At 39.1% G+C, this 16,162-nt stretch overlaps 1 protein-coding gene across 1 annotated transcript; it reads left to right on the top strand.

Annotated features, from left to right (window-relative positions):
• Positions 1 to 688: 688 nt before the first annotated feature.
• LOC125073309 (platelet endothelial aggregation receptor 1-like) lies at positions 689 to 15,427 on the top strand. The gene is made up of 6 exons (XM_047684086.1): positions 689 to 970; positions 10,180 to 10,371; positions 10,525 to 10,699; positions 11,741 to 11,843; positions 14,444 to 14,515; positions 14,974 to 15,427. The coding sequence occupies exons 1-6, from the start codon at positions 943 to 945 to the stop codon at positions 15,022 to 15,024; spliced, it is 621 nt and encodes a 206-aa protein (XP_047540042.1). The 5' UTR covers positions 689 to 942; the 3' UTR covers positions 15,025 to 15,427.
• The last annotated feature ends 735 nt before the right edge of the window (positions 15,428 to 16,162 follow it).

Here is a 16,162-nt window from a genome sequence, read left to right as displayed (position 1 = left end):
CATGTCGCAACGAATATCTTAATTGATTGGCGTTACGTTTATAAGAATCCACATTAATATTAAATTAACTATTTAGTTCCTTGTAAACTTTTACAAAAATTACGCATCACAAACTCTTAGTAGAGCGTTCTTGCATAAAGTATACTTAAACTTATAAATAACGAGAAGACTTGTTCAGAAAATACTAATTGAGTTCCCCTAGAAGTCTTTATACGCTCCGCGTCTGTATTCGTCGGCTTCCATGCAGGACTTACAAATTAATTGTATAAATATATAATTGACTATGGTACATATTCGAGAAGTGGATCGGTGAGTTTGTTGCCGTGTTTGTTTACTTCCGGAAGAGTCTACATCCCGAACCGGAGGCAGCTTTACATCGAGTCTCGTAATAAGACGATTCAGAAGTGCTCACTAAAGACTATTTTTATAGAATTTGTTTTGATATTCATATCGGCGATTCTGGTAAAAAACAATCTTCGACTACAACCGGATGATTGATTACGAATCTGCTTGAAGTTTTGACGTGAGCAGCCGCGGCGGCAACCGAGCCCGGGCTGTCGGTGGTCTCGTCTGCCGGTTGTCATGGCGACCGTGAACAGGTTGATGAGGAGCCGAGATGATATTGTGATAATTATTTACTATTCGTCCGATACATCATGCTCCGAGCCCGTCGGCGGCTGCCGCTCGTCTTACGTCAGTGGTGAGCGCGCGCTGCGACCGCACACACGTAAGTACGCGGCGGCGGCGGCGGCTCTACGACATCGATTCATCTCGTGCTTCGATAACATCGATTACACTCGACGTGTGTATGTGATACGTAATACATAAAGGATTTTGTAAATAATCGTGTTCGAACAAAAAATGTGAGCGGATCAAAGTCGGTGTCCGCTGCCCACCTGTACCTGCGCCTGATAATTAATTAGTGTTGATAAATAAATGTAAATGGGGCGAAGACGACGCAGAGACTACCGTGAGTAAAACGATAATTATAAATAATAGAGACGTTGCGCGTTTCCGCGGTCGGGCCGCCGACGGACGTTTTGCAATTCATTTTTTAGGTTTTTTTAACTCGTACGAGTTTTATATCGAAGTTCTCACAGAGTTGCACTGTGTAATATGTCAAGGCGAAACCGGTGAGATCCGAACATTTAACCTTTATTCTAAATAAAAACGTCAATGTTTAACGTTTAAATGAAACAAAGTGACCTTTGAAGCAGTAATCAATTTCAGAAACGAGGATGATATTTAGGTCCGCGAGCGCTTACGTAAAGCAGCCCGAGCCAGGCTTTAAATTTTTACAATATTAACCTTATTTTTCATTCGGTACTCCAAGCCAGGTCTCGTGTACTCTCGGTCGCGGCTGAAAACTGCTCTAATAACCGACTGCGAAATAAGGAAGGTGTTGTGTTTCGCCGTGTTTTTGTTCGTGTGTACGCATTTTTATAAATGTCACAGTAGTCACACTTACACACACTTGCATATATTTAGTACTGTTTTGTTTATTGATTAGTGAAATCGGTTCAATTTTGTTATAGAACTTATTTCATCCGGTGGTAGAGCTTTTTATCCGCACGCGTAGGGACCAGTTACACCCACCCACCGAATATCTCCCGCCAAACATTAATTATTTTTGTGTTCGTGTTCCGGAAACATAGTAAACTAAGCTAATTTTAACCGCAAGAAATATAGCGCTGCTTTCTCCAATATTCAAAAAAAATAGGTGATGTATGTAAAGTCGCTTGTGTCTTGTACATCGTCGAAGCCTCTTAAGCTGAACGATTGAATGTCGACACGTAATCGCTGTATTCTAAGTGCGGCCGGCAGCTCTCGTCACCGTATCGTCGACCGCACACGTCACGGGACGGGTCCCGGTCGCAGGTCAGTGCGTGACTGTATTATATTTACTTACCAAAGGCCCTCTTTACATTTCTTATACAGACTTCGATGATAGATCGTTAGTTTATAATGAATAAAGACAGATTACAAACGGAGCATTCAATTTATAATTAGCATTAGCAGCCCGTAAATGTCCCACTGCTGGGATAAAGGCCTCCTCTCCCTTTGAGGAGAAGGTTTGGAGCATATTCCACCACGCTGCTCCAATGCGGGTTGGCGGAATACACATGTGGCAGAATTTCGTTGAAATTAGACACATGCAGGTTTCCTCACGATGTTTTCCTTCACCGCCGAGCATTAGAACTAAGAGGGCTTAGAATCAAGAAACCGTGTTTATTAGGTAATAATTCCTTTTTGTAATCGGAAATATATGTATTTAAAGAATATTATATATATTCGCTAATTCAGTGCCAAACCTTTATATTCTATTTATTTATATTTAGTTTATTAATAATTAGAGTTATTTGATCCTAAATCCTACCAACTCCAATACAAATATAAATCATGAAGTATCGAACTTACATTTAAACAAGCATCCCATCAAAAACATAAATGTAAAAATGAGAGCCAAGTTAAATATTATGATATATACCTTGGTTGTTGACTTCAACGACAAAAGAAGTGAGATCTAAATTTTTGCCAAGTTAAATAGCCCTTCTGAAATTTATTTATAACTACATAAAATAGCATTTCTTCTTATAACTTGGGATAATATATTGTTGCCTAAGGTCTGACTCGGCTAGTTCTCATATAAGAATTATATTATAGCCTTCGTAAGTTCTAAGCCTTTACAAATGAATTATAAACACAAATTAAGCACGCAAATATTCAATGGTACTTGTCTAGATATGAACTCGCAATATCTGGTTAAGATTAATGTTTTCTAGTGACTGGACCATCGCAGCTCTTAATGTACGTATATACTAACTAAGCAATACTGAGCTGTCTTCCATTCTTCTTAGATGTTCTGAGTTATAATTTGTTATTCTAAACACAAACTACAAGTTGTGTTTATAAACATATAAGAACTAGCCAAGTCAGACCTTAGGCAACAATATATTATCCCAAGTTATAAGAAGAAATGCTATTTTATGTAGTTATAAATAAATTTCAGAAGGGCTATTTAACTTGGCAAAAATTTAGATCTCACTTCTTTTGTCGTTGAAGTCAACAACCAAGGTATATATCATAATATTTAACTTGGCTCTCATTTTTACATTTATGTTTTTGATGGGATATCACTACTTTTTGTATATAAATTATTAATAGGTACTTATTAATAACAAAATTAATACCAAATGGTTTTTGTTAAGCTATTCTATTTTCCTACGTTTACGGGGTATAATTGTCTTTTTTTTGATACATTCTTATTTTTCTTGTAGGTACCTCTGAAATGTTCGAGTGAATTGCCCATTCAGTGTCCGGATTTTTTTTTACGCGTTTTCTGTTTATACTTAATTTGGCCAAGTAGGGGTGGTATGACGTGCGCAGACGGTTGTACTCTACAATAGAGCTCTCTTGTGTCTTGATTTGAATTGGACCTAAATTGATAAGATGTACTCCATCTAAGGTTTTAACTCTAGAGAGGCCAACGTAAGTCTGCTCTTTACTTAATATAGAGGAGCCTATGTCGAAAAGAGCACCGTCAAGGCGAAGGCCTTGTGATTTGTTTATAGTAGTAGAATATGCTAAGCAAATAGAGAATTGTTTCCTTTGAACATATATGTACATTACTTAATATCTGTAACTTGGTTTTGACTTCTAGTTCGCAAATTAAATTATGTTTAAATTGAATTGTTATTTTACGTGCGCTATTGCTGTTATCGACGTTCCCAATGTACCTTCTCTATTTTTCCATTGGACCCATTCATCAGTCCTTTGCTGACATCAGCATGCTTGCTCGATACTGTTCTTCCAAGCAATAAGGATCCCCGTTTGTAGCGCTAGAGTACAAACTTAAATAATTCCAGTTACGATATACATACTCTACTACAATCTCACGAAACCTTTTTTATTGTTGTATACTAGTATACTCAAACAAAAAATATGCAGTCGAATAGACTAGGCAGTTTCCATCGGAAGGTATTGAAATAATTCTTATGAGCGCGGTTGCCACTCGCTCAGACACGTCCGCGTTAAGGTTTAATCGCAACGCTCCTAACCCGCTGCTCCGGCGTCGCGTCGCGCGCCGTGTACCGAAATGCCTATTATTATTATTTTTTTAAGTATAATTATTTGGCACCATTGATGTGCGCTAAATGCTAGTTAATAACGTAATAAATACGAAAGTCGGCTATACTCATAAGTACTAAAACGGAAATATTTGGATTTAAAAAACTTAAGGGGGGTATTCAACTTGTTATATATTCACGTGAAGACCTTAAAATCCACTTGAAGACCGGCTGTCGTAAGTTTTGATTGCTGGTTCTTACATCATTTTTTTATTATTACAGTTATTACAGGAACTAAGTATATAAGTGTTCCTATAGACCCAATAAAATGAAAAATTATAATAAAATGATAAAAAATTACCAGTTTCAGATTTTTTCCGTTATATTGGCCTAATTATCTACCTGCATGCCAAATTTGAACTTTCTAGGTCACCTGGAAGTAGGATATAGTTTTGATCTATAGGTCAGTCAGTGATAAAAATGACGATTTTTAGACGTTAATATCTAAATAACCATTTGAGATGCGTTTATGAAATTTGGAACACATATGTATCTCGCGAGTCTCAATATGTGAGCCAAATTTGACACATCTATGTCAAATAGTTTTTGAGTTATGAGGAGGTCAAAAGTGGCTCCAAATGGTTCGTGTAATATTACACACGGTGCTACTAGCCAGTTCTGTTACTAGAACTTGGCTGACACGCTACCGCGTGTCTAGATAACATTTTGATAGTTTATAAACTTTAAGGTTCGTTCCGGTTAGTGCGTGTAATGTAACTGAAATTGGCGCGCTGTATTAAAATCGATATGTTCCATAACGTTTCCACAGTTCCCGATCTGTCCAGATGGATTAGTTTAACGAGCCTTACGATTGCCCGATAACATATATGTACACATTCGCAACGCGAAAGCAATTTTCACGAATTGCCTGATGTTTTGTTAACACATGCCCTCTGTGTCGATGGAAACGAATGCCATTCCTATCACAACGGATGAAGGTATGGGTAGGGCTTTGCGCGGACTCTCCCGGGTGCCCTAAGCGTGTAGGCTCGACGGCTTAACGTGCTTTCTGATTTATTTATTAAATTTTATCCCACACGTGGGGGTTTTGTTTTTCACCGCCGCACACACACAAAAACTCAGTGTCGCCCGGCCGGACAAAACTAGCAACCTTTTGATAAGATTCACGCTCTTGCCACTGAACATCTCGGCTCCCAGTATGTAATATGGAATAAATTCAGCGAAAGTGATGAATGATGTCGCTAGGTTTGTAAAAGGATTTGAGTGACGGGGGTAAATGACGTGACGAAACGCCAGCGCGTCGGAAGTTACCCGCCTTACATAAGACTGCCTCGCTTGTCTCGTGGCTAGCGCATCAGGGTGCAGGTTCCGTGTTCTTAAGTTGAAATCCTGATCCGGCTAATAAATATTTGTTGAAAGTGAAAAATACACGGCCCGTGTGATTACTTATATTACTGTTAGTATCTGTATCAAAAGGAAAAGCAATGATTGTTTGAATTTAAACAAATCGTGACGGAACGAACTACAAGGAAATTTGTAGAGTTTTCCTCTAAGAGTAAAATCCAAAATCGATACTCACCGCAGAACACAATCTAGACAAGTCAAAGTCAAAACTTAAACTTATCGATTGTTAAGAAAAAAAACCCACCAGCTTTTCAAACCTTAAAAAAAAAAGAACCTTAGATCTGAATAGAACCGGCGAAACTTTTCTCTCAACTTTCTCTTATCTTTTTTTTTAACAATTGTATTTACAAAAAAATTTTTTATATTTCTATTTGAAGCAGCCCGGAGGCGATCGTTTCATCCCCAATATGTCAGAACGGGATCAGTCAATGTCGTATACATTGACTAATAATTATAGAATTTATATCATATAAGTATCAAAATGGCGTATCAGCTCAACTTGCCAACATTTCACTAGAAAGACGTTTCATAGTAAAATACTTACAGAATCGCACTGTTTGAATTTTGAAACTCGTGACCGCACGCGTGACTTCAAACTAGACCAAACACGATTGAGTTTAACACTTAATTTGCATGTAATACTTTTCGTGCTCAAAATCCGAAAGACAATTCACACTCAACACAATATCTTAAACCATTAAATATCTGAAACATAAGTCCTAACCGAAAGAGTAGTCGCGTGAGCGCTACGTAAGGCTCGGAACGTTTGCAGGAAAGCGTCGAACAACATTGATATCATTAGCGCTCTGCTCCGGCTTTGCTAATTATTAGACTCAAGTGAAATTTCATCTTATTTTTTTATATAAATATTATATTTATATAAAAATAGTTTTATTACAATTTATCAGCTACACTTTGAGTTCACATGGTGGTGGAGCTTTGTGCAAACCAGACGTGCAAACGTGCAAAGGTACTGATCTACCGCTGAACAGCATCACTTAGTATTATTTGATTCCGCTTTAAAGTGTCTGGTCTATCCCAAGCACAGGAGGAATGAAGACAACATATAATATATAAACGAATTGTATATTGAATTGAAGCGATACCGTTGATCGAGACCTTGAATGAAATATGCTGTTAGTGGTAATGTATTCTGTGATACTTATCACGGATTTTCAATAAATGACTTGAAGATGAACTAATAAAGAACATGTAGTGCAAATTATAGCCGATCTATTAGCCTTTAGTGAATCAAGAATTAAAACCCCTTCGGCGGTTCAGCTCGTCCACTATTCCGCCGTCAAACGTCAATAGTCTATATCGCTTTATTCTATTTCGAACGGCGACTGAGCCCGTACGTCGGCAGTCGCAAGCGATGTGCCATGTTAGGTCCCAAGTTTGAAATCGCACTCACCTTGTAATTACTGACGTATGTACAATTTTACATTATTTAATAAAGACTCTATTTCGCGTATCGTTAAGCTTTAAAGATTTAAAATTAAATTAGTAACAACGAAGCAATACGAGGAAACACTCCGGGCAGTGCATTTGCACTCGTTACGCGACGCGGCGCTTCGCTTATAATAGTAATAGTCAGTTACAAATAACAGAAATCGCTTCCACCACCTGCTCTTAGTACTTTCCATTCGACTCTATGTATTAGCTAAAGCAAAGTAAAGCAACAGTCAGTCAATGTCCCATTGCTGATGACCTCCTCCCCTTTTGAGCAAAAGGTTTGGAGGTTTTACCGCGCTTCTGCCATGCGTGTCCACTCTCGTTATTTTATTGGCTAGATATAAGGCCCCAAAGCTGAGTTTTGAAGTTGAAAATTAGTACACCCTCGTGCGTCAAGTACGTAAAGCCATTGGTCCGGCGACAGAACCCTTTTAGATCATGGGAGGGACGGAATAGTGTGTTTTCGCACACACTGGTGTACTAAAGTAATTATGTGCTGCGTATTTGGCTGCTGTTAAATTGTTTCCCGTGACCGAAATCAACCAAGACGTCATCAACATCATCAAAATAACGAAATATCATATAAACGTTTATCCTCGTTTTACCCTAATTGTTGACTTTTGAGCCGAGATGGCCCAGTGGTTAGAACACGTGCATCTTAACCGATGATTTCGGGTTCAAACCCAGGCAGGCACCACTAAAATTTCATGTGCTTAATTTGTGTTTATAATTCATCTCGTGCTCGGCGGTGAAGGAAAACATCGTGAGGAAACCTGCATGTGTCTAATTTCAACGAAATTCAGCCACATGTGTATTCCGCCAACCCGCATTGGAGCAGCGTGGTGGAATATGCTCCAAACCTTCTCCTCAAAGGGAGAGGAGGCCTTTATCCCAGCAGTGGGACATTTACGGGCTGCTTATTATGCTATGTAGACTTTTAGTTCTCAACCACGTTATGTAAGTGAATTATTAGTATTCTAAAGAAGTCGAATACATAATTACCACCAAAGGTGACAAAGCGACACTAATACTATCAAAACAAGCGACAGTATCTCAGCCGTGTACGATCGCCGAGTAATGTGGAAACTGCATCCGGACGTCTCACGTTATTATTACCGGTGTTGCATACCCACCTCCCAGCACAAGTTTAACACATGAAGTAGACCGCGGATGTAGGCTTATATTATAACAATAGAACATTAATTTGAACAGTATTGATATACATACATATATGCGAGTATATTAAGGAATAGCTGTCGGCAACACACTCCGACGAGGATAAGGCTTAGAGTTTATTCCGCCACACTGCTTTAGTTGTGTGGATATACGAGATAATGCCGGATGTATAAAATACATATGAACTCGGAAAATATATACACGAGATTTTTGGTCGGCGGTGAGAACAGTGTGAGGCGTACGATATATATCAAATTAGTTTTTAATTAAAGCAAATGAGAGATTTTAATGAAGTGTTCATTTAAAATCATTTACATTTATAACAGTCTAGAATAACGAAAACGTTTACTCGAATATAAAATTATAATTATATTTTTTGTAATTGTCGAGATGTGATGTTTTAATTTATAAAATTACATTATAAAATAATAACTGAGGTGCCGGTGGGCCAGCACGTTGATACAAATTACTTAAGTACATCCGAAAAACATAAAATTAGTACCAAAGTGCAACGCATAACATTGTAACGTGCCAAAACGTGCTTTGTAATTGTGTCACAGGCTTATAAGGATATATCATATATTACATAGTATAAAACAAAGTCGCTTACCGCTGTCTGTCCCTTTATATGCTTAGACCTTTTAAATTATGGAACGGATTTTGATGCGGTTTTTTTTAAAAGATAGATAGATCAAAGAGGAAGGTTTATGTGTATAATACATGCACCCTATAGTAGAGAAACACTAAAAATTTTAGAGGTTTCTGAAGTAGTGTCGTAAATAAACACATTTTTGCGCTAACATTACAAACGCTGACTCAACCTAAAGAGATAGATCAAAATAATGTGCTACAGTATTATACACCTTAAAAAGGTCTTCAAAAAAGTCCGCTATAGTATATTATATAGTATATTATGTCTATCTCTTAGGGATAGCCCACAACACCCATTTTATCCTTTACTTTTTACGAGAAATAATGGCTTACTTTCGAAGCTATTTCAACCAATACAGCATTAATCCTTATCCATTAAGTATCTTAAATACATTGCGAATTTAATATAGATCAATATGGCCCTTTACAGCATGTAATTTAAATGAACCTTTTTGAATATATTACAGATTCAAAACGCAGGGCCATAGTGGTTTGTATTGTCTAACCAGACGTGCCCGCGTCTTCGGGCGCGTTTGAATTTAACAAAAAGTTATTGTTGTAGCCTAAGTTACTTCTTATTACATCAGCTATCTGCCAGTAAAAGACCCGTCAAAATCGATTCAGCTATTTCAGAGATTAGTCGGAACAAACAGACACACAGACAAAAATATGTTGTTTTGGTATATGTATCGTGTATATAATATATATATGCATTTTGTATAAAGCGGTTATTTTAATATTACAAACAGACACTCCAATTTTATTATATGTATAGATGACTGAAAAACTGTGAACGTTGTAAGACATTCTGTAGTATATTTAGTATCAGCATTGCAACCGTGCGAAGCCGGGTCGGGTCGCTAGTTATGATACAGCGGTTAAATCAATAAGGAAAATTTCGTATCGCTCCAATCCATAATAGCATATCGGTTTTTTTGAAGGACAAGCAATCGAAAGTTAATTAATATCTAATATATAAAATCATAACAATTATGAAAACATTAATTAACCAAGGGCCCAAAAGGCAGCCTCGAGGAACCCAGAGCTCGTTCTGTAGGTCTAGACTTTATGCTCGTGACTACTTCATATTGCGTTCGATTAATGGACCAGCATCAAATGCACTCGTTGCCCGTTGCGACACATCGTTAGATTTGTGTCAGTAGACCGGGAACTGAGTGGTCTATGTTGCTCATGTACAAAAATCTGAGAAGCATGTGTTTTAAAAAGGGCAGAACTATTCTTAAATTTTATGTTATGTTATGTTGTTATGTTGCTGAGATCAAACCTTATTAAACGGCGCACAGATAGCGTTTGTAAGGCACACTTTTATAAAGAAACTTAAACTTCGTTTTGTTAAAGATTTTCAACCGAGGCAATAATCAATACTTGCATATCGTTTCCACAGAATGGGGATCATGCGTAGGCTCGTGTGCGCACGGAGGCCGCTGCGTGCGGGGCGCGGGCGCCGGGGAGGGAGGGGCGTGCGCGTGCGCCGGCGCGTGGGGCGGCCCGCGCTGTCAGCACTACGTCGGCTACGACCATGCCTGTCTGTCTGCCGCCTGCCCACCTCCCACCGTCTGCATCTGGAGACCTTCGAGTGAGTACGGAGCTTATCCCAGAGCATGGGGTGCTCCAGAGCGACGCCACCTAAACTTTAATCCATATATGCCTCGTGTAATGTCTCCGTTAGTACTTCAGGTGAATGAAAATAAAAGAATCAGTAACAAGTGCCGACGTAATGTACTCTCAGATAACCCGTCCGAGCCGGGCACGCCGTTCTGCGCGTGCGGCGAGGGCCTGCAGTGCGCGGGCGGGGCGAGCGCGGAGAGCGGGGGCGGTGCGGCGTGGGGAGCGGGGCTGCTGGCGCTGCTGGCGCTGCTGGCCGCGCTGCTGGCCGCGCTGTACGTCGTGCACAGGAGGCGCCAGTGAGTACACAAACACGCGACATACTCAAGTCGAATCATTTCGTTCGTAGTACTTTTAAAAATGTCAATACTAGTATTATTATCCTGTGGAAATCTCCGACAGGCGACTATATCGGGTTTTATTGAATACCATTAAACGGTTTCCGCCTCGCGTCAACGAGACGGGTATTATTCACAAAAAATGTTTCTCGGGTTTTTAGCGATACTCATGTCATCGAGATAAAACTTACACAAAAAATAACCGAGACGGGCCAGCGGCACATTATTTATATTTGTATTATTTTGTGCCAGAAGGACTCAGCATGCTTCGGATAGGGTTTATCGGAGTCGTTCGTTTATCTTTTAGTGCGATCGTGTAACGAATGTTCGATACAGAGACTAATTTATCTATAATATTACTATGACACAATACGGAACCTTCAAAGCGCTAAATCAAATAGCGACCTGCGTTATTGGTATAACAATAAAACAACCGGTAATTAAAGTCGTAATTTCCTCATTGAGAAATTTTTGCTCTGTAATTGTGAACTTAATAACGCGACTGAGTCGTGACGAAACGAACTGCGGCGTTTGTTCCTCGAGCCGGCCATTGTCGGCGCATGTCACGTCGGTGACGTCGATGGAGTGTCTCGCGTAATGGAAATATTAGTTCACATTGAAATAAACAATAACACTCTGGGTCGGTCGCGTCTCGGTACATTTATTGTACATTTATTTGTTGATCATTTGTGAGATAACTCTATTGTTCAATGACATGGCGACGATTGCTCAAAGCAGTCGACAGTCGGGCCGGGGGGGGGGCACATTAATGCAACGGGTATCATAGCGTCCTATATCACCAGTGGATGTTGAATAATATTAAGAGGTATTCCACTCTATAGTAAAAAAATACCTACGACCCCCATCACCACACGAATGGGGCTTGTAGGAGGGGGCTTTGATCGGCGCCTAGTTCAGACTACTCGTCGAAGCCGTAGTCAAACCACCCGTGTAGTAGTAAAGCGTCCCGAGCCCGCAGCAGTAACGCGAGTGTGTCCGCAGCGGCGCCTTCGTGCACGCGCGGCTGGCGGAGGGCGCGGAGGCGCTGGAGATCAGCAACCCCATGTACCTCGCCGGGGACGACGACCGCGACGCGCCCGCGCAGGTGAGTGCTGCTGCCGGATCCTTATCCCTACTTCCCAGATGCTCCCTGCATTCATGTCTTTCCTAAGTAACGCGCACACAGTACCTCATACGCGTGCGCGACTATTTGACAACAAAGGTTCATGCCGCCTGATCATTACTTGGTAGTTGGACTTAACACATGTTCTGCGATCAAACAACAATACTCAATATTGTTGGGTTCCAGTTTGAAGGTGTATATGTGTTAACTATGTCAATAATTATGTCTATCAATGTGTACCACACTAGCAGATTAAGGCTCAATTAATTTTGGTTATTTTTTATAAATGTAATTTTTTACATCCGTAACCGTACATCATGTTCACGACACAACTTAATATTTTGCAGAATCATACACAGTTGCATAAAATAGTAATCGGTTCGTTTCAGTTTCAAATTAACAGTAAATCAGACTAAACTACGCGATTCAATAATTAACGCTTCAAATATATTTACTTCATATGCAGTAATTACTGAAATCGCGCGCCGGTCGTGACGTGACGTCGGGTTTATACGCGCCGACTGTTTTCTTCGCGTGGCGCCCGTTCCACCGTTTTGTAATTACACGTTTCAATATTATTTGATTCAAGTTAATATCACGGAAATGGAAAAAGTATGATCTCAGTAAACATACCTTTGTGTTTTTCCTTGCCGGTTCTTCTCGTTCTTCAAACTAGATCCGTTAAACAATCTTGTTTTCCTATTGCAATAAAATATATTTTGATTTATTTTAATATAATTATTACGCTCACATAGACCGTAGTAATAATTATCGATTCAGTCCCAAGGAAAACAAATCTCGACCTGAGTATTATTAAACGTCGATGTTGTTTATCTTTTGTAATATCCAATAATTAGTAGACTCGTATTTGATTGTATATTCTGCTCGTCCAGCGATCGCTTACTTCTCCGCGTTTGACAATAATGTACTATTATGCAATGCGACAAATGCAATTATAAAGTAACTAGTTTAATAGCAATACCAATGTCGAACAATATTACAAAACATATATTTAAGGGTCTTCCCACTGCGCAAATGCAAATAAGCATTAAATATACACTTGATCGAATAAAATAACCGGATAACCTTTTCGCATGTTTGCCCTTGAACTTTTAGATACGTTACTTACAAACTAAGGAAACCTATTGCCAGGCGACAAAAAACATTTATTGATTAATCATCATTGTATCATAAACGTGAATTCCTCAAATAAACTTGTATGGTATTTTGTTGATACCTTTTTTTGTTCTTAACGAGCTGTTGTCAGCGAGACTCGCGCGGTCCGAAATGTCAGTTCGAGTTCATATTCAGTTGTATCTGTTATATAGGACAGCAATCAAAACATCAGTTACTCGGTAGTTAGAAGACGAACTGCAGCACTTTTTTCGCACATGGTTTCCAAGTGGTTAATTTGAGTTTGTTATTCATCTCGCGCTGGGCGATGTAGAAAAACATTGCGAGGAAACGTTTGTGAATTGAATCGAAAATCGCAGCCAACTCGTTTTATTTGCCTTTTAATTAACAGCCTAGCCGTTCTATTGAATGGTGACGTTCACCAGCGGTTTGAATACATTCAGCCTCATCTTCCATTTTTTTTTATGTAATAAGTAGGCGGACGAGCATTTGGCCCACCTAATGGTGAGTGGTCATCGCGACCCATAGACTTTAACCGTAAAATTTAAGCATTCCTTACATCACCAATGCGCCACCAATATTTATATTATATTAGAAGTTATGTCCCTTGAGCCTGAAGCTAGACCGGCTCACAACAATAGAAAGTATTGCTATTTGGCAGAAAGGCTTGTACAAAGCTATACCACTAAGCAAAGTTTTTAGAATAACGTAATTTGCTTAAGATTCTCCTTTAAGTTTAGCTGCCATCGACATAACCACCAAACTATATTCCCTGGAGGCCTTCTCTCAGTAGTGCGCTGTTTCATTATTACAACGCCTCTTGATTTATTTAGTAAACAATGATGCGATTGGATTCACTGATAGAGTATACATTTAATATGTGTCGCTTTTAAATGTTAAGTCAATCAGATAGAATAGTAAAGGAGTGCAGACCGGACGACCCGAACATTCATTCTTTATTCCTAAACATGTATCAAATCGTAAAAACTAATTTTATGATATTTATTGTATAATTTAAACACTTTTTAAAATGTATAGTATATTTTGCAATACATAAATTATATCACTGCGATAAGTCTGCATATTTTTACTATATTTTATGTCAAAATATGTTATTAATAGTCCGTTTCAATGGCAGGATTAGTAAAGATAAATATATTAAGTAGAGATCTAAATGTTTCTTAAATCTAATAAAGACACTCGGATGAAACATGTAAATCTACAGATTGAGTATCTTTCTCTTTCTTCCCTAAGAATAAAAAATAGAACTTAAGAGCATTAAAATTTAATTCAACCTAATATTTAATTATTTTTGTAGTTTTCTTTGAGATACTCCCGTAGATTCGGATTGTGATAAACACGTTTACTAGAACCAGAAGTTGTTTTTTTAATTAGTATGAAATATATAAATAAAATGTGTTAAAGAATAAATTCGTTTTATTTTCCAGAACGGTGGCAATCATTTCGCGAACCCAATATACGAGAGTATGTACGCGCCGCAAGACAACAACCCCCCCGAGGTAACGTCAGCCCGCCTCGCCACCTCCGAGATGTAGTCGGCGGTCCACGAATTTTACTGCCGTGTGAAGTGGAATAAGATTCGATTTCCGACACATGTTTCATATCGCAATTAAGTCGAGGTCGTCTCATTATTCCACTTCGCACGGCGATAGCGATCGCATCTCGTGCGAGACGAGTTCCGGAATGAAATACAAATACACAATTGAGCGAGGGATCGCTCGCACTCTAATACGTGAGAAATAAAATTTGTGGACTCGCGATGTAGTCTAGTGCGCTCCGTGCGGATCTCGCGCGTCGCAACTTCGACGAGTGTTCTCATTTGGTCGTTGCGAAGTCGACTACTATAGCTTCGATTTGGTGCGGAGCGCATTAACGCGCGAGCGCCTGTGTGGGCGCACAGAACGCGAACGCCTGTGTGGGCGCACAGAGACAGGACAGTAGCGAGCGCTCGTTGCAGGAGCAGGCGTCGTTGCTGGAGGCGGCGCCCGAACGCGCCGCGCTGCTGTGAGCCGGCCGGCTGCCGGCCACCGGACGCCGGCGACCGGATGCCGTCGACCTGGCGGGAGCTTAGTATCTAGTGATTTTACTTCTTAATGTTCTCGAACTTTTTGAGGTTGTAAAATGTCGTTCATTTGTAAAGAGAATCCTAAATATTTAAGTACAATCTAGTGTGTAAGCGCAACATAAGTACACACGACTTAATATTGTTCTCGAAAGATTCAACACGAGGCGTCGCAATGCGCGCTCCGCCTCATTCGTATGTAACCGACGATAAGTTAAATGTGCGTAATTGCACTAAATTTGTGCCAAATTGAATTTGCTCTAATAGCTTACTGAAGCTCATAATGTGGAGTTACAATCATAAGGTCTACTGTCGGTCCACTTGAGATCAGTGCCCTTGCCGCGGTCGACGCGCTCCCCGTTGCTTTAACTCTCATTACGTAACGTAACGTAACGTAACGTAACGCAGTAACGGCGGCTCTTTCTTCTTTCGTCGTATTTTAAAACGTAACAAATGACCAAAAATGATATATTAATGATGTAGTTATCATGTCATGTACACAAGTAGGAGTAATTATTTAGTTAAGCGATAACAATCCTTATTATATTTTGTCGATTTATAAGTAAGCCGTATTTTATTGATTTCTACTGTTTGTTTGTTAAGACTAGTTTAAATAAATGCATAGAATCCAATATGTAGTTAAAATAATCTTTGACTTAGTTCGTAGAAAGTGACGAACGAAATTTGTGATGAATTTATAATGTAGATAGTGTTCGAGTATTCTTTATAGGTTTTGTAATTTCATTAATAACCAAAGGTACGGTCGGCCTGAAAACTGCGTTGTCGAAACTCCATAATATCGTTCGTGTTATTTTTGTCAAACGTAATCTTTACTGTAACGCAAACTTGTTTATAAACAAATCTTTCATGTGAATATAATGACTTGTTTTTGATGCTGACTGTACATTTGTAATATTTAGTAAAAAAACTTTGCCAGATACGATGGCATTAATAAATTTGTAATAATTATATTGACATTACAATATTGTGCCATACAAAGTTGTAATTTTGATTTTTTAATTATTGTATTCGCATTTGTACCCTTTTTTTACATATTTTTTATAAATGCTTTAACTTTAATCGC

This window comes from Vanessa atalanta, chromosome 24 (assembly GCF_905147765.1).
Source record: "Vanessa atalanta chromosome 24, ilVanAtal1.2, whole genome shotgun sequence".
Classification (NCBI taxonomy): domain Eukaryota; kingdom Metazoa; phylum Arthropoda; class Insecta; order Lepidoptera; family Nymphalidae; genus Vanessa; species Vanessa atalanta.
This window is presented reverse-complemented; position numbering and strand designations above follow the sequence as displayed.

What these genes read in the sequence shown, in the direction of transcription:
- LOC125073309 (XM_047684086.1), top strand. Translation starts at nt 943, where the DNA reads ATGGGGCGAAGACGACGCAGAGACTACC. An exon ending in GTCGTGCACAGGAGGCGCCA is followed by an intron (nt 10,700 to 11,740) that starts GTGAGTACACAA and finishes GTGTGTCCGCAG; the next exon opens with CGGCGCCTTCGTGCACGCGC. An exon ending in AAGACAACAACCCCCCCGAG is followed by an intron (nt 14,516 to 14,973) that starts GTAACGTCAGCC and finishes CGCTCGTTGCAG; the next exon opens with GAGCAGGCGTCGTTGCTGGA.